Genomic DNA, 21,693 nt, shown 5'->3' on the forward strand with positions numbered 1-21,693 from the left:
GGTGCCTTCCAAGGTGAGACTCGCGCTTCTCCAACGGCACCCGGCATGACACTGTCGATCAAAGAGACTCGAGGAGAGGATAGGGAGGACGGGGTGCGTCCACAGCAGATGGACGTAAACATTGCCGTAAGAGGAAACGCCGCCTTCCGACAGCGTATTTGGAAGCGCGCGCGGGGTTGGTCCGCGCAGGGCGGCGAGTTTGTCGTCCGTGTCCATCCCGACCCCGTCTGTCCCCAAAATATGCTCGAGCACTTCCATCTCGAGCTGAAAAACAGTGTCGGGTGCTGGGATTGTCTCGGCTAGGCTCGCGTGCGGGCGCCCAATATTAAATAGCGTCTAGCTGCGCCGCCGCACGTGGCGAGATGTGGGACAGAGCATTGCTCGGAGGCGGTCTCAGGCGACGGCGGAAGTTGCAGCGCGTGTGCGGGGCGCGGTGGGACATCGATTGGGCAGCGCACGGGCTGAGCAGCGGGCTAGTGCATCGATGAGGAGACGATACACGACGAAGGAGCATGTCTGGGGACGGAGCTCAGCTCGGAGGCGGGAGAGGGGTTGGCAATCGCCGCCGCGAGACGGGCACGTTGCAATCAGACCCTGAGCTTCTTCCGTAAGGCAGGCGCAAGGCTCCCCCACCTCCGCCTCTCTCCCTCCTCCCCCCTTCCTCTCTGTCCGTCCACGACGTCTGCGTCGACAGCCTCCTCGCCCAACCCTCTCATACTCGGCATCAATCCATCCTATCTATCTCGCATCTCTCCAGTCGCATTGCATCACCACACGACTCGCGCGGTTCTTCCAATTGTTTATACCATTCCCCCCTTCATACTCTAGATATCCTAGCTCACTCGGTCCATCGCCCTCACCCCACGGCGAAGCCATCGACAGGCCCAGGGCTGCGAGCCATCTTTGCATCCAAACCCCGCGCGCGCACGACTCACGCATCTCTCCGTCCGTCCTCGTCTCATCTTGCCTAACAAGCATCCTCGCCTCTTTTTTATCCATCAAGAACTAAGGACGTGGTATCGGCAACTTATTGCTAATTCGTAAGCAGCCTCCTTCCACGCCCCTTATAACTCCCTCCCCGAGAACACGCGTGCTCACCCAGATCCCCACCATGCTCCGCACAGTTACGACCCCCTTCATCGACGCGACGAACTTCTCTCCTCACGACCCTTACTCACCACTTGCTTCAAAAAACGCCCTACAACTCAGTCCAGTGTACATGTTGCCCTCCACCATGGCCACTAGACGCACTCCTACCTCTGCTTTAGGCAAGGGTACGCGTCTCCCTCCTCTCCGTCGTCTATGCTCAATTGACGCGTCGCAGGCGATCTTTCCGACAGGAATATGGCGACTCCGCCCAATGGCGCAGGTCACTGGCGTCTCGACTCAAACGGACAGCTCGTAGACTCATCCGACTGGGATTTGGCCGACGAGATCGTCAAGCTGCAGATCGGAGACGGGAACGAGAATCAGGTTCGCACATCTCTATAATCGAAAATATCTCCTTCTGGACCAGTGTCTGTGCAGGAATCATCTCCACTAGACACTGCGTCGCAGACGAGCCTCGACTCAACCTCAACTAATTCCTTGAATCAGAATGCCAACCTTAACGCGTCGCATTCGCGCGAATCGTCAGCCGACACCACTGGTTCTCAGGGCTCCGCCCTGTCGTCTAACAGTCAGACCCTGCGCGCTCCGCCTGTCACACCACTCAAAGTAGGCGCCGTAGGCGAGTCGAGGAACCGCCCGCACTCCTACAGCGGCGGCTTGTCCAGCACCGATCTCATCCGGCTGCAACAAGCGGGTGGCAGCCCCGGCAACAACGACTCTTGGTCTTCGCCAAACGGCACGCCCGAACGCCAACAACAACAGGCTGAGCAGCTCACGTACCCTTCTCTCTTGGGCTCCCACAACGGTTCCGCATCGCGCCTCTCAGAGCAGTCCCTTCAGCAGAACGGCATGTCGCGCCCTCAGGAGGAGATCCAGGTCGACTACCAAGCTCAGCAGCAGCGTCAGTACAACCACAGTGTCCATGGTGCGCCGCCGCCGCCTTCAGGCGCTCCGACTGGGTTCGTTCACGGCCGACCGCCCAACGTCGCCACTAACCTGCCCTACCGCCAACCGCCACCCCGGGGGTTCAACCCTGCCATCCCGCCGGTCGTCCCGACTCCCACGAACTTTGCTGGGTACCCTACGCCTGTGCACCACGGGGCGATGCCTGTCGGCGGCCCGCAGCAAGACCTGTACAACATGATGATGTCGACACCCCCGCTCGAGAACCCTACGATGGCACGTCTTCAGCAGCAGTCTGGCGTCTTCCAGCGTACTCACCACCATTCCGCCTCGGATCCTGCCTCTCTTCGCGACCCTGCTACTCTGGCGCTGCTGAATAACGCTTTTGCTGCCGGTCAGATGTACGCGCCTGCGATGGGCCCTCAGCCCGGCTTGTCGATGTTTGGCAGCCAGTTCTACGGTGGTCCCGACGCATACTCGTCTCCTGAGCTCGCTGCCCAGATGATGGCACAATTAAACGCACAGTACACTGGTTCTTACGGCCCGCCTCTCGGCACGCCAGGCTTGCCTCTGACGAACACCGGATCGTCGATCGCGACCCACTCGACGGGGAACGGTCCGAGTGCGAACAACCGCAAGCTTGGGCTGTACAAGACAGAGTTGTGCAGAAGCTGGGAGGAGAAGGGAAGCTGTCGCTACGGGGCAAAGTGCCAGTTCGCGCATGGCGAAGATGAGTTGCGGAAGGTTCAGAGGCACCCCAAGGTTTGTTCAACTCTCGCTCATCACCTATAAGGTTTTTTCGGCTGACACCTCCGCTTTTCCGTGTTATCTAGTACAAGACGGAAATCTGCAGAGTACGTGTTCCCACCGTAATTCGACCCTTACTAGCGCTCGTCGCTGACCGTACACGTTTCTAGACGTTCTGGGTATCGGGGTCCTGTCCGTATGGCAAGCGTTGCTGCTTCATCCACACGGAACTTCCTGCGAATGGTGCTGCTCCCGGAGCTGACGGCACCCCGCCGCCGGCTCACGTTGACGGGCGTGCGCGGTCATCGAGCACCAACAGCGACCCGAACGACGTGTCGTCCAGTTCGATTCTTGCACGTATCTCTGCGAAACGTACTCAGGAGAACAACATGAACTCTGGGTCGGGCAGCTTGAGCACGACGCCGCCATCTGCTGGCTTCCAGGTTAACGGACGGCCCGATTCGCTGCGCATCAACACGACCGTAACGGAGAGCACGACGATCTCCAAACAAAATAAGTCGGCGTACCCGACGTTCGCTCACAACGGCGTCTTGATGCCTGCTGCAGAGGAGCCGACTGCGAGGTCTCCTGGTCCGGTGACTGCTGGGCCTGACTTCGGCAGACACGCGAGTTCTAGATTGGACATCGTGGGCTCGCAGGTATGGACATGCCGTGATATAGCGTTTGCGATAACACGTCGCTGAACCTTTCCTTTGCAGCGTGGCGGCCCGAAAACGGCGGTGAACCCCAACGTGCGCCACTCGTTCAATGGCAGCGAGATCCCACTGGACCTCAGCAGCGTCGTGACCCCGACCGCGTCGAACCCCAACACGCAGCAGCTCAACGCGTCGCCCGAGGCGCCGAAGGTGTCCCGAATCCACGGCCATGTGCGCTCCGGCAGCGCGGGCAACTGGGGGAGCGCGACGCGCAACAACCACCTCACGGCTTACCCGCTCTCTTCGATCCCTGGCGGCGAGCTCAAGAACACCTCTCCCTGGGCGGACTACAATGGGTCCCGCCTGGCCGAGAAAAACTGGGCTTGAGCAAGCTCAGGGTGTAAAGTCTGGATGCGTCAGCGGCATCGTGTCCCGAGGATGCGGCTCTGGGGCGCTCCGAGCGGGCGTGGCCTTCTTTGGGCGCGCCCGTACGCTGGTCGGGTTCGGTGAACGCTCACCCCTAGACGTGACCCCCGCTGGACACGCACGCTACTACCACCCTTCCCCTCATTACTCACGTCTTTGCTTATGTTTTCTGTAGTTTTTGTTCTGCCCTTCCCGCTCCCAGTCCCGTGTCGCGCAGCTTTTCTGTCCGCTCATCTCGTCGAAGCAAGTCTGACTTATTCTCTTGACAATCCGGATAGCCCACCCACATCTCTCTGTCTCCCCTCTCTCGCCCCGCTCCCCACATCCCACCATCATCGTCGACGACTGCACATGTTATCTTATGACATTAATACATCATGCTTACGCCTCTCCCACTCCCCGCGCAGAAGGGCATGCCGCGAAGGCCAGGAAGGTGATGGTGTGAAATTCTCCGCGTTAGAATACCGGTATATAGAGCATTGTAAGGTACGTGACTTTTCATCTATCGGGGAGTTCTACGCCGCATGTTCGCACAACATCGTCCGCGAAGCAAATTGCCACAATGGTATCTGTATACTAACGTTCCCTTCCCGCCACGCTAAACCAAAACGATGCACGGCTTTGTGCCCTCGAGCGCGCGCCCGGCGCCGAGCCAAGGCCTCGGTCCGGCACATGGGGAGAGGGGAAGGGGTGGGGGGGTCAGGGAGGCACACCCGACCCTTAGCAGAAGGAAGTAAAGAAGAGAAAGGCGCGCGCGGAATACAATGCGGGCGATTACGACACCGGCTGGATGCCCAACGCGCGTATCTCCCTGCGGAAGCCCTCCATGCGGCACTGCGCGTAGCCGAGGTAGTCAAACTCGGGCTCGCCGTCCTGCCCTTCCACGAACTCGCGGGCCTGGACGACGCCCCAGACTGCCCACACGGCGTGCGAGGCCGGGCTCCAGACGCGGACGTGCTCGTCGAGCGCGCGCATCTCCGCCTCGAGCGCGTCGGGGGAGAGCGCCGGGGCGGCGGGGGGCGCGGGCGCGTCGAGCGGGCTCTGCGTGTGCGTGAGGTAGGCGCGGTAGAAGTTCCGGCGCTCCTCGCGCGTCGGGCGGCGGGCGGGGTCGAGCAGGTGCGGGGTGGGCCCGTGGTAGTCCGCCGTCCACTCGTGGAAGTGGTTCGCGATGTCATATGCGGCAGGGTTGGGCGCGGCGTACTCGAAGTCGACGACGATGATCTGCGATATGATTGAGTGTGGGAGCGCGGGCGGGGCGGGCGGGAGCGAAATAAGGGAGAGAAGAGGGGAAGACACGTCAGTAATGCTACAATTTGTCGGACGTCCGTGGAGATGGGCTGGAACGCACCTGGCGGTGGGCGGGCTGCCCTTCCTTGAGCGTCCGCAAGCGGAGCAGGTTGCCGTACTGGGCGTCATTGTGCGAAAACACTAGCGGGCTGCTGCTACGCTCGCTCTTCTCCTTCTGCGACACCCACTGCACGTACTGCTCCCATTCTCGCTGGAAGCGGTCGAGGTCGAGAGCCTCGCGTACGTCTGCAGGCGCACCCGGCAGCGAGAGGACTTCGCGTGCATTTGGGAGCCACGACTTAACGCTCTTCTTCGTCGTGGGCTGGATCTCCCCATCCGGGCCCTCAGGTGTGGGCGGCTCGGACTCAACGGCATCGATGTCTACGCCGTGCAGCTCGGCCATTCGCGCTCCAATCCAGGAGCTGACCTCAGGGTCGCGCATGTCGGCAGCCGTCAATGCAGTGGAGTCGAAGTACTCTTCGACGCGTCCGTTCTCGAACGTACCATACACGCGTGGGCCGATGTGGTAACGGGAGGAAAGCGCATGGAGCGTGTACAGCTCGCGCGGGCGCGAGATGAGGGTACCAGACGAGGGGCCATAGATGCGCAGAAGCACAGTGCGTGTCTTGGGTACCGGGGGGCAGGACACGAAGTATACGGCATTGGTGAGCGAACCGGACACCTTCTGGATACTGATGCGGTCTGGCGTGATCTCCGACTCAGACCAGGAAGGTGTGCGGATGGTGTGGAGGATCTGGAGCAAGTGTTCCGCGAAGGGCGCGGTCTTGTAACGTCTGCAGGCAAGCGAGGTCAGCACTAGTCAAGCCGGGAGAAGCATACGGACACCAGACCAGGATAGAGTACTCCGTCCTGTCCCACAAGTGGTTAGCTTGCCGGAGGGCGTGCCCGGTGGGGCCATGAGAAAATAAAGACCCAAATACTCACCGTGCTTCCAGTTTGACGTTGGCATGGCGCAGGCCCTCTACTCGGACGACGTCTACGTCAGCATCTTCGAAGGGGATGGACAAGGACGAGGCCGAGTATGCGGGAGAAGTCCCTATCGATAGGTTATCCGGAAGCGACTTGGAAGAGCTCGTGGAGGACCGTCTGTTGAGCGGGATGCCCGCCGGTCTGAACTGGGCGAGAGAGGAGGATGGGGCGAGGTCCGGGCCTACTGTGGGCGACATGGTGTTGTTGGAGGGCTGAGGCACGACACCCGCTTCGCGAAGGACGGCAAGAAGTTTGCTGAATAGAGAAGACGCCGTGCGGGTTTTGGACGGCAGTCTGGCCATACACGAAATACTCTAGGATATTCTGTACGGTGTCTGTGTGGCGGGTGTGCTGGGTGTGCAAGAGGGAGTGGTATGCGCAGAGAGGAGCGGGATGGGTATGTCACACGAGCGGGCGGGAGGAGCGAGGCGGAGCGTTGAAAGAGGCAGGAGGCCACAATGCGTCGTGCGAATTTCTCGGCCCACTATCACAAGCCTCGTTATCCACTTATCTCATCAAATTCATCTTATCTACTCACTTATCAGATAAACCTCCCGCGGCCCGCTTACTCTTTGCACTTGGACTGCTACTAACACAACACTCAGCAGCAGCAGCTGGCCACGGTAAGAGCAGTGCGCGACGTCCGAGGCACCCAAGTCCACGTGTAGACCGTACCACATTGCAGTGGGAAGAGGACGTTCCGCGTGCCAGAAGCCAACATCCGCCAATCTCTCTAACGCCGCACTGTGCGTCATTCACCTCTTCCAGAGACCATCATGACCACCTCGTGCGCAGCGAAGAGTCGTCTTCAGCCAGCCAGGTGCGTCCCTTTCCCCGAATGTGCGTTATGCGGGCCTCCCCCAACGTGCTTTCAGTCTCATTTAGGCGGCTATTGCGACCGCTGTCAATTTCACCAGCTCCCGCAAAGTTCTCGAAGGCTGTAGCTTCGTGGACATTCATTCGCATCTCCTCGCTACCCGCTCATCCATGCAGTTACATTGCCATCGGCACTTCATCTACTCCTTGCGGCCTAAGGCGCTCCTCCCCATATCCGCACGTTTGTATGACTCCGATGCCAATTTGTCTAGTGTCATTTGTTCTAACAGACCGATGCTGCCTATAGAAGATCCCGGCGCACCCCCCCCCCCCTTTCAATGGCCGGATCCTCCTATAATGACATGTTCATCATAGGCCCAGACGCAACCCGTCAATGTCGTAAGAGTCCGCACCACCGTTCCGTACGAGCCGCTCCATCATCTGGCCATACTGATTCGTCGAGCATGCCCATCCTCTGGCCGAGCCTAGAAGGCTTCGCCAAACCAGGGAGCCATGGACGCTCCTTAGGGCGCACCACCGCTTCGTTAGCGGAACCCGGTTGCGGGCCCATGATGCGCCGTTCGTAGACCGGTCAGCTAAGGCAATTCCGGAAACCAGTCTGCGAAAACACCGCGTCATGCGCCGACCCCTGGCCTTCGCTTGCCATCAATGTCCATCCGTCTTCACATACTACGCGCGACCCGGCCCACGGTGCAGAACCTTCCAAAACGTGACGCGTTTATATGCGTTTCTCTCCAACGCCCTTCCACAGCTTCTCAATGCCCCCGAACGAGGGTCGCGACGTCGCGGTCGAATCACGTCTCGCCTCCGGCCTGAAGTCGCCCAAGTGCACGGGCATCCGTGACGCTGTGTCGCCGCAGAGGTGTATACGGTGCGTCGCTCCCCAACCTCTGTTCGAACCTTATCTGAGTGCGTATCTTGAGAAGCCACCGGGCTCAATCGCCTCCCCGCCGCCCCTGGTTCTCGAGGCCCAGACCCGCTGCCCGCAGACCCTGCTCCGCGGCCATCGACAATCGGTTCGCCAAACCGAGGGGCGCCTTCCCCGTGGTGCCGACAGCTTGGAGGGGGCGAGGACGCCCCCCGGTGGGGCGCGCCACGCGGCCGCCACTTTCGCGGAAGCGCATCCGACCATTATGCTTAAAGCTTCGCAGGCGATAATCAATGGGCCTCGCTGCAGCGCGGCAGCCGCGTGCGCCGCACCCGGCCTCGACGTCTCGCGAGTACGACATGTTCGTGCGGGCTTGCGTCGCGGCCGGCCGCTTCGATCGCCTACGGCTCACGAGCAGCCCCCGAAGCATCAGGGGCCCGCGCCCGAGCGTTCTCTCCCCGGGTGCGGTGGATCGGCAGCAGGGATCGATAGTGATCTGCAGGTGCGCGATGTAATATGTGACTTGCGCACGCTCGACCTGGATCGGGGACCGCTCCTTCTCGATACAGTGTGCCGCAGGCTCGTCAGACGTCTCGTGGTTAGGGGGGCGCGGGCCCCCTCGCCAGGCGTCCCGCTCAGCATTCAGATTACAACAGTCCGATTCTATTGCGACCAAACTCTACAGTGCGTGCATTCCCAAAGCGTGCTATGCGTCAGAGCGGGTGAGAGAGAGGGGGGAGGCAATAAGGATACCGAGAGAGTCAGATATGCGAGAGAACGCGAGAGAATGCGCGAATGCGCAAGGACTGAATGCAGCACATGCCCACGAGGCGTGCTAACCCGTTTGCGAGCACGAGATGCTCACACTCCCTCCAGTGCTGCGCCCTCCATCACGGGCGCGCCGGCAGACTTCTCGTCTGCCCGAGCCGCCGCGCCCTCGTCGACTGCGATTTTACGTGTAAACATCGAGATCTGCTCGGGTGACGGTCAGCACACGTCCCTGTCCACAACGCGGGAGGATAAAGACACCGACCAGCAGAGCCACGCCAAGGCATGGGCAACAGACCGCCCAGATGGCCTGCGGGCGTAAATTGCAATTCAGTTTCAGGCGAGCGGGATCCCAGGGCGGCGCCCCGGCTGCAGTTCAAGACGCACCTTGATCGCAAGCGACAGCGCGTGCAGGACTTCGTCCCAGTTGCTCTGGTTCCGTAGCGCGGTCACCGATTCGAGAACGACTGAAGCGTCCACCCCAGGCGGCAGCGTGCTCGACAGCCGGCCGAGGAACACAGCGCCCGCGACGGCCTGGAAGGGGCGCGGTCAGAACTGCACGCGCGGAATGTGCGCAGAAGGAGAACACTCACCAGCCCGACCGTGGCGCCCGTGAAGCGGACGAGAAAAAACGCGCTCGTGCCTGACGCGACCTCCTGCCGCCTTAGCGCGCGCGTGAAGACCTGATAGGGTGCATGGAAGAGCATCCCAAGGCCGACACCGGCGATTAGGGGGAACAGTGTCTGCTCGAGGTGCGTGCTGCGCTCAGACATTAGCATCATCAGGCCTGCGTGATCGCACATGAGCTCGCTCGCTCGCGGCAAGACATGCAAGAGGCGCGCACCGAATCCCACGGAGGCAATGGCAAGGCCAGCGCAGATGAGGAACTTTTGGCACGCCGTGTCGTTTCTCCGCTGAGACCAGTAGCCGATGAGCCAGGCCGCTGCGGCGGAATCTGCATGAGGCTCGGATCAGAAAGACGAGAGACGGGCTCAGCTCACCCGGCATTGACGCAAGCGAGGAGCCTAAGGAGTACGGCAGCATGGTGATACCAGCTTGTATGGGAGAGAGGCCATCTACGGCCTGGCGACCGATCAGCGATCAGACGTCCGCGGACAAGAAACACGGCTTGCGAACCTGGAAGTAGAGTGCGAGATAGAACGTCCCGGCGTTGAACGCAAAATTGTGCAGGAACGTCGTCGCAAGGGTAATCACTAAGACTATAGTTAGCAAGGTTCCACGGCCGGGGTTGACGGGCTATTTACCGATCGTACGATCCCTGAAGGCGATCGGGGGAAAGAGCGCGTCGCGTTTCGTGCGGACTTCGTAGAAGCCGGCGACAACTAACACCAGGACGCCCGCGACAATGAGGGTGAGTGTCGAAGCGCAGGCCCCTGGGCGGCTGTCAGTTTGGCGCAGGTGATATCATGGCGCAAGAAAGGGAGACGTACATCCGAGTTGGGTCGCGAAGTTGAAGCCAATCACAATGCTGCTGCTTCCTCCCATGAAGAGGAACCTATTGCACCGGGCCAGGTCAGCTGCGACGGCGCCGACAACGTGCAGGCTCGCTCACAGTCCTACAAAGTCGAATGTTCGACCGAACGTTCTCCACGAAACGTCAGAGGTGCGGCCCGCGAACACATGGCGCAGAGATAGCCACAGCGTCACGAAGGAGACGGCGCAGATGGGGAGGTTCATATAGACTGTGGGCGGTCAGAGGGTGCGCGGACAAACGGAATTAATGTCGGCTCACATGCCCATCTCCAGGTGAATGGCCCCGAGCGTTCTGCACTAGATGTCAGAGGCAGTGCCGAGGACGAGGAGCAGTTGACTGACCGCTGAAGACGCCGCCGAGGAGGGGCCCCGCGACGGCCGAGCAGGCCCAGGTGACGCTCAATGCCTGTGACCATTTCGCCTGGTTTCGGACGTCGACGATCTCTGACGTAATTGTCCATACGAGGGAAACGATACCGCCGCCGCCGACGCCAGCGATCCCTCGAGCAATTATCAGCCATTCGATGCTCTGTGCACCGAGGACACAGCCCGTCAGATGACACCCAGAAACGTCACTGCAAGCGTACCTGCGCGCTCCCACAGAGCACCGAGCCTGCGGCAAAAATGAAGATACTGCCGTAGAGAACCGACTGGGCCGCATCAGAACATACTCGCGCCATGGGCGCCGGGGAGAGAGACGCACCGTCCGTCCAATGAGGTCCGAGAGCTTCCCGTAGAGAGGTTGGAACGCGGTCTGGGTGAGCATGTACGTCACGGACACCCAAGTGTACTCGGCTTGGTTCGCTTCGAACTCGCTCGCAATCGTCGGGAGACAGGTCGACACAATCGTCTGTTCGGCCCGCATCAGCCGACTGGTCCCGCACAGTTAGGCTGGAATGCAGATCTCACCGCGTCTGTCGTCGCGAGGAATAGAGTTAACGCAGCGCTGCGTCCAGCGGCGTCAGCCAACTCCGTCACGCCCCATCCACTCAGGGTCCAACACTCACCCCGCGTGTGCGATCACAAGCCGCGTCGTCGACAGCTGCGGCGCCGCCTTCCGGGGATCATACGCGACGAGCGTAGAGCTCGACGCCGTTTTCGGTGTCGGCGCTATCGTCGGGCTCGTGTACTGGCTCGACCGCGACGAGTCGTACGAGAGACGCGACGCCGACGCGTCGGGGAGGTGTCCCCCCGTGTGGGGGGTTGTGGGTGCCGCTGCGGGCTTTTCATGGTAGACGCAGTCAGGTGTGTGGGGTGTGCTGTGCGCCATGGGTGAGCGGGGTGTGTGGGGACGCGTAGACTGGTCCGGACGGCTGAGGAATGTAGTCGGGGCGGCCTGCATTTGCGCGCTCCATCTTTATACGGGGCGCGAGGGACATGCTTGACGTGTGTACTGCGTAATGTCCAAGCAACCAGGAGGGGTACCCTGACACGCTGCAAAATCAGCGAGGAAATACCAGGCCTCCAGGCCGGAAAATCCGGGCGGGAAGCTGGAGAAAGGATCTTGGTTAATTGTGCGAGAACGGCAGATCTGGCTCGGAGAGGCTTTGAACCCTCTTTGTCGGAGATTCGAGCCACCCTGGAGGAGAAGATCCAGCGGTGTTCTTAGAGGGCACCCGGAGGTCGGGAGGCGAAGACTGCTTTGTCCGGCAGAGTGGATCTGGGCTCGGCGTGAGCTCCAGGAACGCGTAGTGAACCGGACGGATATGATGGGTGTGCATGCGCCTCTCCGCCGCCACGGTGTACTGCAGCTAGGGGCTGGCTCGCTGGAAGAAGCTCGCAAGGGGGGAATATGGACACTCCACCGAGCCCCTCGTACGCCTTTACGTACCCCCACCCGATGGATCTCAGCCCGAGACTGGATCGCGCTCTCCGCGTGTGCTGAAAACGGCAAATCAGAACGGACGGCAAGTGCGAGCCAACATGTGAGCCTCCTGCCTGCCCGCCCGGGCGACCGCCGTCGACGCCATAACTCCCCTCCCATATCCGGCGCGCTTCCCCTTATCGGCCCTTTTTGCGGTCTCGTGCGCTGCCGCTCGTTCTGCCTCTCGCTTGCTATGGCGAGCGAAGTCGAAGGGGAAGAAGGCCTCTGCATCGCGCTCACGTCGAACCCTCCGAAGCCCTGACACGATGCGCACGCCTGTCCTCCCCGCTCGCGCCGTCAAAATTCACTCCAGCTTGGAAATCAGAAGGCTGCAAGTGAATCAAATAACGGAGCGCCTTCGCGGCATCGACAAGAATGTTCTCGGGGCGGCTCGAGTCTAGTCGAGTCCAAATCCCCTCGACGCATTCGGTCGCCGACCCGGACGAGTCGTGCCCAATTGGGCAAGCACCCCATCGTCTCACCGGCGTGCACAACACTCAACCGAAGCGACCAATGACACTCGAGATATGCGCATGGTCACCCGTGTGTCCTGATCAGCAAAATACGTACTAATTAGTTGCAGGGAGATGTAGCCTAGTAGATACTGACAGCCTAGAGGTCGAACCGAATGCACGGGCGGCCATCCTCGGGGAAGGTCCAAGTTAGGGTGTTCTATGCCGTAGCCTTCTTGCGCTCGGTGTCGCGTTTCCGGTCGTCGCGGTCGCCATCATCTGACGTGCGGGACGTGTCTGTAGTGTCCGAGTGAAAAACCCAGCGGCGCAGATCCAATTCAACGACACATGAAAATCAAAATCCGATGAGTCTCCTAAGCCCATTCAACGTACGAGACACCCAGCTATCTGGGGGCGAAGGGGAAGAAGAGGCCGTACCGTTTGGTGTGCTCTCCGAATCGCTAGCAGGACGCGATTCGCTCGCGGGACGCTCGCCTGAAGGCGCAGTTCCTTCGGTAGAAGCTTTGGATGGTGGCTCCTGAGGCGAAGTGTTGGAAACCCGACCCTCCACGTCATCGGCGAATTGCTGCAAGAGCTCGCGTTGGCGCGAGGACAGCGACCTGCACGGGAAGAGGTGAGTATTGTTATTGAACTTTAACCTAGGGTTGACGCACCGTGGCAGTTGTACGTTGAAGGTGACGAAAAGGTCACCCTTGCCACTCCGCGTAGCAGAGGACACGCCACGGCCTTTCAAAACCATCTGCTCGCCGGGCTGCGTTCCGGAAGGAACGCGAACGTCGACTTCTCCGTCCAATGTGGGAACTCGGAGTCTGCCACCGAGAAGAGCGGTCTGTACCGGGATACGGGCATCATGGTACAGATTCGCGCCTTGGCGCTTGAACACCTGCGAGGGCGCGACGTTGATACGGACGAGGAGATCTCCTGGCTGACCGGAGCCGCCTATTGGTGCGTCACCTTGACCAGGGATTCTCATAGCCATGCCGTCTTCCACCCCTGAGGAACGTGTGACCATCTTTCAGAGTAGTACGGCATCGGGAATGCACTTCTGCTTACCAGAAGGGATGTCAACCTTGACCGACTTCTTCACCCTGACCTGTCCAATACCAGCACAGGTGTTACACTCCCCATGTGGTGGCACGGTCGAGCCAGATCCTCCGCACGCGTTGCACGTTGTCTGCATGTGGAAGCCGCTCTGGATCACGTACGACCGTACTCCGGACCCGCCGCAAGCCCCGCATGTCGATCGCTTCACCCCGGCCTTCATGCCGGAACCGGAGCACGTGTTGCATTGTACCACAGGGTGGATGGTGACCGTGCGCGAAGTCCCCTTGCAAGCTTCCATGAAGCTGACGCCGATCGTGGTCTCGAGATTCGCACCCCGCGTGCTCTGCCTGGCTTGTTCCCCGCCAGCTCCGCCGAACGAGAAGAGCTGTTCGAACAAGTCGGATTGTGCCCGTCCGCCCCGTCCGCCTCCGAACGCTCCGGCGAAGTCCTGGAAGGGATTGTGACCGAATCCACCGCCGCCGAACGAGGAGCGGGCGTTCTCGTACGCATTCGAGTCGAAGCCTGGTTGCTGGGAAGCCGAGCCGTACTTGTCGTACTCAGCTCGCTTCTTCTGGTCCTTCAAAATCTGCAGCACTACGGCTAAGCAAGGGGGAATACATCGGGTGAGCACGGGGACATACGTCGTATGCTTCTTGGATCTCCACGAACTTCTCCTGCGCGTTCTTGTCCGCATTGGTATCGGGATGATACTTTCTGGCGAGCTAGGGAGCGTTTAGACGCATACACAATGGAGAGTACGTGCCACATACGAACCCCGAAGTAGGTCTTCTTGATTTCAGCGGCAGACGCGTCCCTCTTCACGCCAAGGACCTGGTAGGGGTCTTTCGGCGCCGAGTGCACAGCAGACGCGTGGAATCCCCTCTGTACCAGTTAGCAACCACTGCACGACCATTCGCAGAGAGAACTAACCGATGGCCCGGGTCTACCGAGTGAACATGACGGCCGCTTGGACGCTGAGCCGGAGCGTGTGGTGACGCAGGTTGCGAGGTAGCGCGGCCGCGCGAGTGCAGCGCGCTGTGCAGAGAGAGGCAACGAGTTGAGCGAGAGCACCCTCTTTGTGGACAGTCTAGGCGGCATTAAAGGGAATAGTCTATGGGCAGAAGCAGAAGCAGAGCAGGCAGACAGAGGCAAGCACCGGCGCTTCCTGACGTCGGGGCGACCGGAATTTTGAGACGTCACGTGCGCCGAGGACCACGTGGGCGCCGCTTTCCAGACACTTCGTGAACTGGCCGGATATGGCAAGTAACGTCGTTCAGACAAAGTGGGTCTGCGGCCCCGCCACTCCGGTACCTCGCCCGATATTCCGAGGGCACAATCAGGCTCAGACCTCTCGCGGAAGAAGAACCATCGGGGGCACTTGCGCTGCCTCGTAATCCGTGATAACCTCGCAGGTCCAGGCTCTCCGGCTCCCGGTAGAGACCCGCGATATCGTTTGGGGGATCGAGAGGTGTGGGACGAGCGCAGGTTTGCCTCCGTGAATCTGATGGCATGCGCGATCTTAACCGACCGGACATCGTGGGTACCAATAGGCTCTCTACCGTTATGCCGGGCTGTGGAGCCACTGTACACCGCTGGCCGATCGACGGTACTGCGCTGTCAAAGGCCCTGAGATTACCCCTACCACGCTGCATGTTTTTCCGTGCTTGCATGTAATCGTTTCGTACCACCATACCTCATAGGGATCATGTAGCGGCGGCCTGCTCGAGATGGTGCGTCTATAGAAATATTCTTAAGACATATCAGCCGGAACAAGAGCAACCGGAACATACGCGCGAAGTAGTACATGAGAATGGGGATCGCATACTTTTACGAGAACGGCCTGCCCATACCACGTAACCGCGGAATGACGGAGTGTGTGTGGTTTCGCATAATCTTATAGACCGCGAGCACTCTCGCATGAGCGGCCTCGCAATACAAAATTTAGACTTACGAGGGGGCACGGGGCCGCGCGTGCTGTTGCGTGAACGGGACAAGTTCAGGTCCTTCGCACTTCTGCATTCATTCGGCTACGCGACACCAGCGTGTACGTAACAGGAATAAACCAAAAACCAGGCCTCAAGGCTCCAGCCCTGGGCGAGCATCTTCCCGTCCGTCAAAACTACACCGAATGTAGAACGGCCAACTCACAACGCTGCAGGAACACTCAGGGCTCCTGCGGGGTGGGGCCATCAGCGTCCATTCAATGCGGCAGGGGGTGAAGATTACGATATTGGGATATATGCGCCGACTCGCTGGTCCTTGTTCCGTAGCGATAAGCGACCTTCGACAACCGCACTCCTGCTGGAACGTCGTAAGCCATGAGTAGGAGCCCCCAAACCCATTTGGCGTGTATACCAGATCTCCAGATCGGACGACAGCTTCCGTGTCACTTTTCCTGCTGCTCGATATTGAGTAACATTGACGTGATAGAAGTAGAACGCATCCCACCTCCGACGGAGCAACAGCCGACCTCCAGGATACATTAGACATTACATAGGGACAGGTAATTTCGGGGACATACTGCAGATCACATGTCGCGTCTTCGTGCCGGCGTTCCCTCCACCACGATTTGCCGTATGAGACAAGGAGCTCGTCGCCTTTCTTGAGAGCCTCAGCCTCACTCCAGACGCTCATTCGTAGCTCGCCGCTATCGGTCCTTCGCTCCTGGAAGGCGGCGTTGGGCTTTCCCTTGACGCCTCGGTAGTCATTGATGAACCTAGCCTCGTTCCCTGCATGCTGCGCGTCTATACCGACGCTAATGTAGTCCGGGGTGCGATATAGCGACAGGTCGTAGTCCGAATCGGGCCTGTCGTCGCAATGAACCTCCCCGATATAATCAAGGATCAGGGTACGTGGTGGTATTTTCTTCGCTGCAAACAGGCCGTACTGGCCCCAAGCAGGATGAGACGTTTCAGTGATTAGCTGGATGATAACCAATGGTTTAGGAGTATGCGGTGAGGGGTGCGTCCTAGATGTCGCTGGACGTATAAAGTCGCGTATATGGGCAGGTACGGAGGAGTGATATTGCGGCTCAGCGATGTATCGGACGGTATCTGGCCATCGCGCCGGACGCCGCGTAGTATTGTTAGGGGCCATCGTACGAGGACCTGCGGGAGAACGGTGAGCGGGAAACGCAGACCCTGCAGGGTGGCCAAAGGGGAGTAGAACGCCGGAGTAGGGTGGAAGTGGCGGCGGAGGAGAGGAGGAAGGGAAGCGCCGGAGCTTGGAGTCCGATAGCCACGCGCAAGACGCACGGCTGATCTCCGTTCGCCTCCAAGTAGCAGCGCTCTTTCATCTTCATCTCCACCTCTCTGCTGTCCACCTCCCCCGCATCGTCCCTTTCTGCCTACCATGGGCCGTGCGGCAACAAAGTCTGTTGCGCGTGTCTACCCGGAGGTTAACAGCAAGCTTGGGCCGTCCTGGTATGAATACGGTCGGTGCAAATTCCTACTGAATCTCTTGCCTGTTCCCTAAAACGCCGGACATAGACAACCTGCAGGTGCAATGGGGCACCCAGGACCACTACGAGATCGTCAGGAAAGTAGGCCGGGGCAAGTACTCGGAGGTACGCGCGTGCTGTTCTGCTGCGCGGCCGTTCGCTAAAGACCATGTGCGCGGCAAAGGTCTTCGAGGGCATCAACATTGTCAACGATGAGAAATGCATTATCAAGGTGCTGAAGCCCGTGAAGAAGAAGAAGATCAAGCGTGAGATCAAGATCCTCCAAAACCTCGCAGGAGGGCCCAACATCGTCGCGCTTCTGGACGTCGTGCGCGACCCGTCCTCGAAAATCCCGAGCCTCATCACGGAATACGTGCATAATGTCGACTTCAAAGTGCTCTACCCCCGCTTTACGGACTTCGATGTTCGGTTCTACATGTTCGAACTCTTGAAGGTGCGTGCGGGGCGAATGACTAATGTGCAGCGGGCTTATGCGGAGAATGCCAGGCCCTGGACTACTGCCATTCCAAGGGCATCATGCATCGCGATGTCAAGCCCCACAATGTCATGATTGACCACGAGCGTCGAAAGGTATGTCAACTATCCCGGTGTCGGACGGCATTTCTGAGTGTTCCTTGTAGCTTCGCCTGATTGACTGGGGCCTGGCCGAGTTCTACCATCCGCGCACGGCTTATAACGTCCGGGTGGCGTCAAGATACTTCAAGGGTCCGGAGCTGCTGGTTGACTTCCAGGAGTATGACTACAGCTTGGATATGTGGAGCTTCGGCTGCATGTTCGCTTCCATGGTAAGTCCAACACATCCAGATATCGGTATATGCGGGTAGCCGCCGACGTCAATCCAGATATTCCGGAAGGAGCCATTCTTCCATGGACACGACAACTACGATCAACTCGTCAAGATCACCAAGGTGCTGGGCACTGAAGGTCTGTATCAATACATAGACAAGTACGACATTGCGCTCGACCCGCAGTACGACGAGCTGCTCGGCAAGTGAGTCACCCCATATAGCGATCTGAGTGCATGATCTAAGTTTCATACAGCTACCCCAAGAAGGCATGGGCGCGGTTCACGACCTCTGAAAACCAGAGATACATCTCGAATGAAGCGATCGACTTGCTGGACAGGCTGCTCCGGTACGATCATCAGGAACGCCTCACGTCGCGAGAAGCGCAGGCACACCCATATTTCGGTAAGACGGCTGCTCGGACGTGTGTGCAGCCCATCGTGACTCCTTGCCAGACCCCGTCAGGAATGCCGCTCTGCACGAGGCGGAGAAGGGCGGGCCAGCGCCGTGAAGCACGATGGGTGGGCTGCGCGAGAGTACCTCGAGGACGGGAGCGGTCGAGTATGAGAGCAGACGCTGTATCCAGAGCATGTGGACGTCGGCTATACTACTGTGTATTAAAGGCAGAGAGAGAGGTGTGTCGCTATCTAACTATATTCTTATCAGGATGGGCGGTACGGCGGCACGTGTTGCTGCTTCGAACGTCAAAGTTTGAGTCTGCCCAACATGTGCTGCCTGCACGGAGTGTTGCAGGATCAAATGCGCCATATGTTTTCTGCCCGTTCTATCGCGAAGTCTGGCCTTTTCTTGTCCGCCTCCGTCCACTGCACGTTGCTTCCGCGACGCGCCGCGTGCCCCCTGCCGTCCCCGCCTGCCCCGTGATGAACGCTACTCGATGGCCCGGCCTTCTCACCGCGTCTGTCCACCTGGATAACCCGGGCCCTGCGTCGATATAAGCACGCCAGCGATGCAGCGGGCCAGCGTCGGCAGCACCTCCTCCTTGGCCTCCCAGCACGCACAATGACCTGGTCTAGCTGCCTCCGTGCTTCCCGAGCTTTCGCCGCTCTTGCCGCGGGCCTCGCGGCGGCAGGCGTTGTGGCGTTCGACAACTCCAGATTCGATAATGTACGTACCTCACCCCACAATCTGATCGAGAAAGCGTTCCTGACTTCCTTTCTCCCCGCCAGGTCGCGATGTACGCATACTTTGTTCAGGCGAGGTGGTCACGTCGCGTACTCACATTGTATACGCGTCAGTTACTGGGGCCAGAACTCCTACGGTGCCACCCACACCGACGTTGCGAACTTCCAGAAGCCGCTGGCTTTCTATTGTCAGGTAAGGATGCCCACGAGTGCGTCATGCCGTGCGTGCAAATCTGACCTATGTGTTTGCACTAACTCCAGGACGATTCCATTGATGTGATACCAATTGCCTTCATCAACAAGTTTTTTGGTACCGGAGGCGCTCCACAGTTGGACCTGGCCAACGTACGTGCTGAGGCAATGCAGAGCGTCACCAATGTCGAACACATCTGTAGATCTGTAACACCACCGCCGACTCCGTCTTCCCCGGAACGGGGCTCCTCGATTGCTCTTTTATGGCGTCGGATATACAGACGTGCCAGTCAAAGGGCAAGGTCGTTACCCTCAGCCTCGGTGGGGGTGGCGCGAGCGTCGGGTTTCAATCTGACAGTCAGGCCGAGGCCTATGCGGATACCATCTGGAACGACTTCCTAGGTGGCTCGAGCTCGACGCGTCCCTTCGGTAGCGCAGTCCTAGACGGGTGAGCGCGCATCCTCCTGCCAAAGTGTCTAGTGAAGCTCAATCAGTTATCTTTAGGGTGGACCTCGATATAGAGGGAGGCTCTACCACCGGTTATGCAGCATTCGTAACGCGTTTACGTTCCCACTTCAGCGGCGCGAGCAAGCAGTACGGCGCATTACGTCTCCGTCCACCGTGCACCTTCGAGCTCAACCTTCCGCGCACAGGTACTACATAACTGGCGCGCCCCAATGTGTCTACCCAGATGCTTCTCTCGGATCGACAATCAACTCGGTGGCTTTCGACGCTATATACGTTCAATTCTGTACGTCCCTACGAAGCTTCTGATCCACTCGACGCTCACTATCTGGCCCCTTAGACAATAACCCGTGCGGCTTGCAGGTGTTCAACTCGGCCTCGGTAAGTAACTCGGCATGCTGTGAATAGTACGCGCCCTGAATTGCTTCGTCATGCACTGTCGTTACCCCGGTGTGCATCTGCGCCATGTAGGGCTTTAACTTTGGCATCTGGTCAGTCGTTTTCCTATCGCTCGTCGTCGGTATTCGATAACGAATGTTCGCGATTCAGGGATATCTGGGCACGAACCATCAGCCCGAACCCGAACGTGAAGGTGTACATCGGTGCCCCTGCATCGACCACCGCGGCGGGATCGGGATACCAGGATCCCGCAACGCTCGCCAACATCCTCAAGACGACCCGGAACCGATTCCCGTCCTTCGGAGGTGAGCCTCACGGCACACCATCGTGCTGCAAATAGTCATATATGATGAACAGGCGTCATGATGTGGGATGCCTCGCAAGCGTACCGTCAGTGCCTTTCTTTTTCTCGAACAGGGTGACGAGACGCTGACGCCTCTTCTCGTGCCGCTACAGAGAACAATAGATACGACGTCGCGGCGAAGAACGCGCTCGTCGCTGCCGGCGGGACCGGCTTCACCTTCCCTGCTTGTACAGCGAACGCGTTCGTTGCAGGCACTAATTACCCCGGCAGCAGTCAGGTGTCGTTCAACGGGTGCGTCCCTTACGCTCTATGTCACTTTTACGCAACGTTCTGATTCCGTAGCGCATCACCAGGTATATTTGGGAGGTGCGCATCGTAAACCCGCTCAGTCAGAGGCTATGAAGCTTACAATGACGGCGCCCGCTTCAGTCCAAGTGGTTCTCGTCGAACCAGCCGAGCGCGGACCCCAATGGTGACTGGATGCCCAGTAAGACCATTTACTGCAACAATATTTCCACCGATGTTGAGGGTCGTGTCTAGTCAGCGCCTGTGCTGGGAATGCGCCCTCGGGGCCGTCGTCCACGACCACGTCGGGAGCTAGCTCTCCTACTGGGGGTAGCTGTGCAGGCGTAGCTGCATGGAACGCTGGGTCTGTGTATACTGGGGGGCAACAGGCCTCGTTCAAGTGCGTCCTCGTCCCCCGCCCACGCTCCGCGAGCCCGTGTTGATGCCGTCCACCACCAACCCAGCGGTCATTTGTGGACGGCCAAGTGGTGGACCGAGGGGGACACACCCGGAGGTACATTGTCTCTCCTCGACCCGAACTGCTCAGCGATGATTGACGGCACCGCTGCTAGGATCCGCCGGCGTCTGGACCGACGACGGGGCTTGTGCAAGCGCCAAGCGGGAGGCACTCGCAGAAGCAACCGACGCACTCGCGCACCCCCGCGCGTCCTCCCGCTTCTTCCGCCTCTAACGGGGGAGCACACCCGACGGGAGCGGCGCGCTCCCAGCGCTTGCATAACCCAATCACACAGATTGGCTGGAGTGCTGGGAGAGGCCAGCTCGGTATCGATTTCTTTATTCCTTTTATTGACGACTATAACGCCCTGTGCGTATGACCACCGTGACGCAGATACTAGTACGTCTGATGACGCCCTTCTGTTCACGAAGTTACGAGATGTGTGCTTCTAGCTATCGTGCGGGCGGGCTTGGCATTGTATGTTTAGTAGAGGGCTCGCGGCCTCGGGACTCGGATGCGCCTGTATGCGTGTGTACTATTTCAATTTTAGGGCGAGAGTTCGCAGTGATTCCCGTCCAGTAGAAAACCACATCGCATAGACACCGTCGTGCATAAGGACGTAAGACGTTCCCGCATTCGCCGGCGTTGGTCCAACCACTCACCTTTCTCTCTTTACCGCCGTCAGGGAGGCTTACAGACGTCTTTCGGATGCTATAGGCGGTCGAAGACCTTCAGAC

General features: G+C 59.3%; 7 protein-coding genes across 7 annotated transcripts; 3 read left to right on the top strand and 4 right to left on the bottom strand.

Annotated features, from left to right (window-relative positions):
• The first annotated feature begins 873 nt into the window (after positions 1-873).
• On the top strand, positions 874-4,230 carry TRAVEDRAFT_139454 (uncharacterized protein). Its single transcript, XM_008034764.1, has 7 exons — positions 874-1,040; positions 1,125-1,274; positions 1,325-1,473; positions 1,528-2,775; positions 2,847-2,867; positions 2,931-3,419; positions 3,480-4,230. The coding sequence occupies exons 2-7, from the start codon at positions 1,220-1,222 to the stop codon at positions 3,801-3,803; spliced, it is 2,286 nt and encodes a 761-aa protein (XP_008032955.1). The 5' UTR covers positions 874-1,040; positions 1,125-1,219; the 3' UTR covers positions 3,804-4,230.
• Positions 4,231-4,616: 386 nt separating this feature from the next.
• TRAVEDRAFT_16579 (kinase-like protein) lies at positions 4,617-6,316 on the bottom strand (the record flags this gene model as incomplete). The annotated part of the gene is made up of 3 exons (XM_008033550.1): positions 4,617-5,063; positions 5,191-5,923; positions 6,075-6,316. The coding sequence occupies 3 exons, from the start codon at positions 6,314-6,316 to the stop codon at positions 4,617-4,619; spliced, it is 1,422 nt and encodes a 473-aa protein (XP_008031741.1).
• Positions 6,317-8,685: 2,369 nt separating this feature from the next.
• On the bottom strand, positions 8,686-11,316 carry TRAVEDRAFT_33315 (amino acid permease ScVBA-like protein; the record flags this gene model as incomplete). The annotated part of the gene is made up of 16 exons (XM_008033790.1): positions 8,686-8,796; positions 8,852-8,902; positions 8,980-9,126; positions 9,186-9,379; positions 9,437-9,535; positions 9,594-9,675; positions 9,730-9,812; positions 9,867-9,986; positions 10,044-10,108; positions 10,166-10,295; positions 10,429-10,615; positions 10,674-10,736; positions 10,790-10,936; positions 10,996-11,032; positions 11,094-11,196; positions 11,241-11,316. The coding sequence occupies 16 exons, from the start codon at positions 11,314-11,316 to the stop codon at positions 8,686-8,688; spliced, it is 1,695 nt and encodes a 564-aa protein (XP_008031981.1).
• A 1,185-nt stretch (positions 11,317-12,501) lies between these two features.
• Positions 12,502-14,618, bottom strand: TRAVEDRAFT_25682 (uncharacterized protein). Its single transcript, XM_008033655.1, has 6 exons — positions 14,398-14,618; positions 14,242-14,349; positions 14,109-14,189; positions 13,477-14,053; positions 13,077-13,416; positions 12,502-13,022 (listed from the first exon to the last, which is right to left on the bottom strand). The coding sequence occupies exons 1-6, from the start codon at positions 14,563-14,565 to the stop codon at positions 12,758-12,760; spliced, it is 1,539 nt and encodes a 512-aa protein (XP_008031846.1). The 5' UTR covers positions 14,566-14,618; the 3' UTR covers positions 12,502-12,757.
• An 852-nt stretch (positions 14,619-15,470) lies between these two features.
• TRAVEDRAFT_158923 (SET domain protein) lies at positions 15,471-16,563 on the bottom strand (the record flags this gene model as incomplete). The annotated part of the gene is made up of 5 exons (XM_008034765.1): positions 15,471-15,640; positions 15,694-15,768; positions 15,823-15,865; positions 15,916-15,937; positions 15,989-16,563. 3 exons carry the CDS (start codon positions 16,561-16,563, stop codon positions 15,854-15,856), a joined length of 609 nt encoding a protein of 202 aa, XP_008032956.1. The 3' UTR covers positions 15,471-15,640; positions 15,694-15,768; positions 15,823-15,853.
• A 210-nt stretch (positions 16,564-16,773) lies between these two features.
• On the top strand, positions 16,774-18,375 carry TRAVEDRAFT_55442 (Pkinase-domain-containing protein). The gene is made up of 8 exons (XM_008034193.1): positions 16,774-16,900; positions 16,956-17,032; positions 17,091-17,360; positions 17,414-17,497; positions 17,548-17,712; positions 17,770-17,918; positions 17,969-18,117; positions 18,168-18,375. Exons 1-8 carry the CDS (start codon positions 16,819-16,821, stop codon positions 18,221-18,223), a joined length of 1,032 nt encoding a protein of 343 aa, XP_008032384.1. The 5' UTR covers positions 16,774-16,818; the 3' UTR covers positions 18,224-18,375.
• A 335-nt stretch (positions 18,376-18,710) lies between these two features.
• Positions 18,711-21,484, top strand: TRAVEDRAFT_158931 (class III chitinase). Its single transcript, XM_008034766.1, has 17 exons — positions 18,711-18,837; positions 18,900-18,907; positions 18,969-19,047; positions 19,116-19,199; positions 19,250-19,494; positions 19,551-19,640; positions 19,700-19,797; positions 19,852-19,892; positions 19,983-20,002; positions 20,061-20,215; positions 20,268-20,300; positions 20,367-20,505; positions 20,568-20,580; positions 20,644-20,701; positions 20,755-20,899; positions 20,964-21,013; positions 21,072-21,484. Exons 1-17 carry the CDS (start codon positions 18,733-18,735, stop codon positions 21,188-21,190), a joined length of 1,482 nt encoding a protein of 493 aa, XP_008032957.1. The 5' UTR covers positions 18,711-18,732; the 3' UTR covers positions 21,191-21,484.
• The last annotated feature ends 209 nt before the right edge of the window (positions 21,485-21,693 follow it).

This window comes from Trametes versicolor (assembly GCF_000271585.1).
Source record: "Trametes versicolor FP-101664 SS1 unplaced genomic scaffold TRAVEscaffold_1, whole genome shotgun sequence".
Taxonomy (NCBI): Eukaryota; Fungi; Basidiomycota; class Agaricomycetes; order Polyporales; family Polyporaceae; genus Trametes; species Trametes versicolor.

Excerpts from the sequence above, each read along its gene's own strand:
- TRAVEDRAFT_139454 (XM_008034764.1), top strand. The coding sequence starts at position 1,220 with ATGTTGCCCTCCACCATGGCCACTAGACGCACTCCTACCTCTGCTTTA. Across the intron at positions 1,275-1,324 it reads TACCTCTGCTTTAGGCAAGG|GCGATCTTTCCGACAGGAAT; the intron begins GTACGCGTCTCC and ends GACGCGTCGCAG. Across the intron at positions 2,868-2,930 it reads ACAAGACGGAAATCTGCAGA|ACGTTCTGGGTATCGGGGTC; the intron begins GTACGTGTTCCC and ends ACACGTTTCTAG.
- TRAVEDRAFT_25682 (XM_008033655.1), bottom strand. The coding sequence starts at position 14,565 with ATGCCGCCTAGACTGTCCACAAAGAGGGTGCTCTCGCTCAACTCGTTG. Across the intron at positions 14,190-14,241 it reads TCAAGAAGACCTACTTCGGG|CTCGCCAGAAAGTATCATCC; the intron begins GTTCGTATGTGG and ends AACGCTCCCTAG. Across the intron at positions 13,023-13,076 it reads TTCAACGTACAACTGCCACG|GTCGCTGTCCTCGCGCCAAC; the intron begins GTGCGTCAACCC and ends CTTCCCGTGCAG.
- TRAVEDRAFT_55442 (XM_008034193.1), top strand. The coding sequence starts at position 16,819 with ATGGGCCGTGCGGCAACAAAGTCTGTTGCGCGTGTCTACCCGGAGGTT. Across the intron at positions 17,033-17,090 it reads GCCGGGGCAAGTACTCGGAG|GTCTTCGAGGGCATCAACAT; the intron begins GTACGCGCGTGC and ends TGCGCGGCAAAG. Across the intron at positions 18,118-18,167 it reads GCAGGCACACCCATATTTCG|ACCCCGTCAGGAATGCCGCT; the intron begins GTAAGACGGCTG and ends ACTCCTTGCCAG.
- TRAVEDRAFT_158931 (XM_008034766.1), top strand. The coding sequence starts at position 18,733 with ATGACCTGGTCTAGCTGCCTCCGTGCTTCCCGAGCTTTCGCCGCTCTT. Across the intron at positions 20,216-20,267 it reads CCGATTCCCGTCCTTCGGAG|GCGTCATGATGTGGGATGCC; the intron begins GTGAGCCTCACG and ends TATGATGAACAG. Across the intron at positions 21,014-21,071 it reads CGAGGGGGACACACCCGGAG|GATCCGCCGGCGTCTGGACC; the intron begins GTACATTGTCTC and ends CACCGCTGCTAG.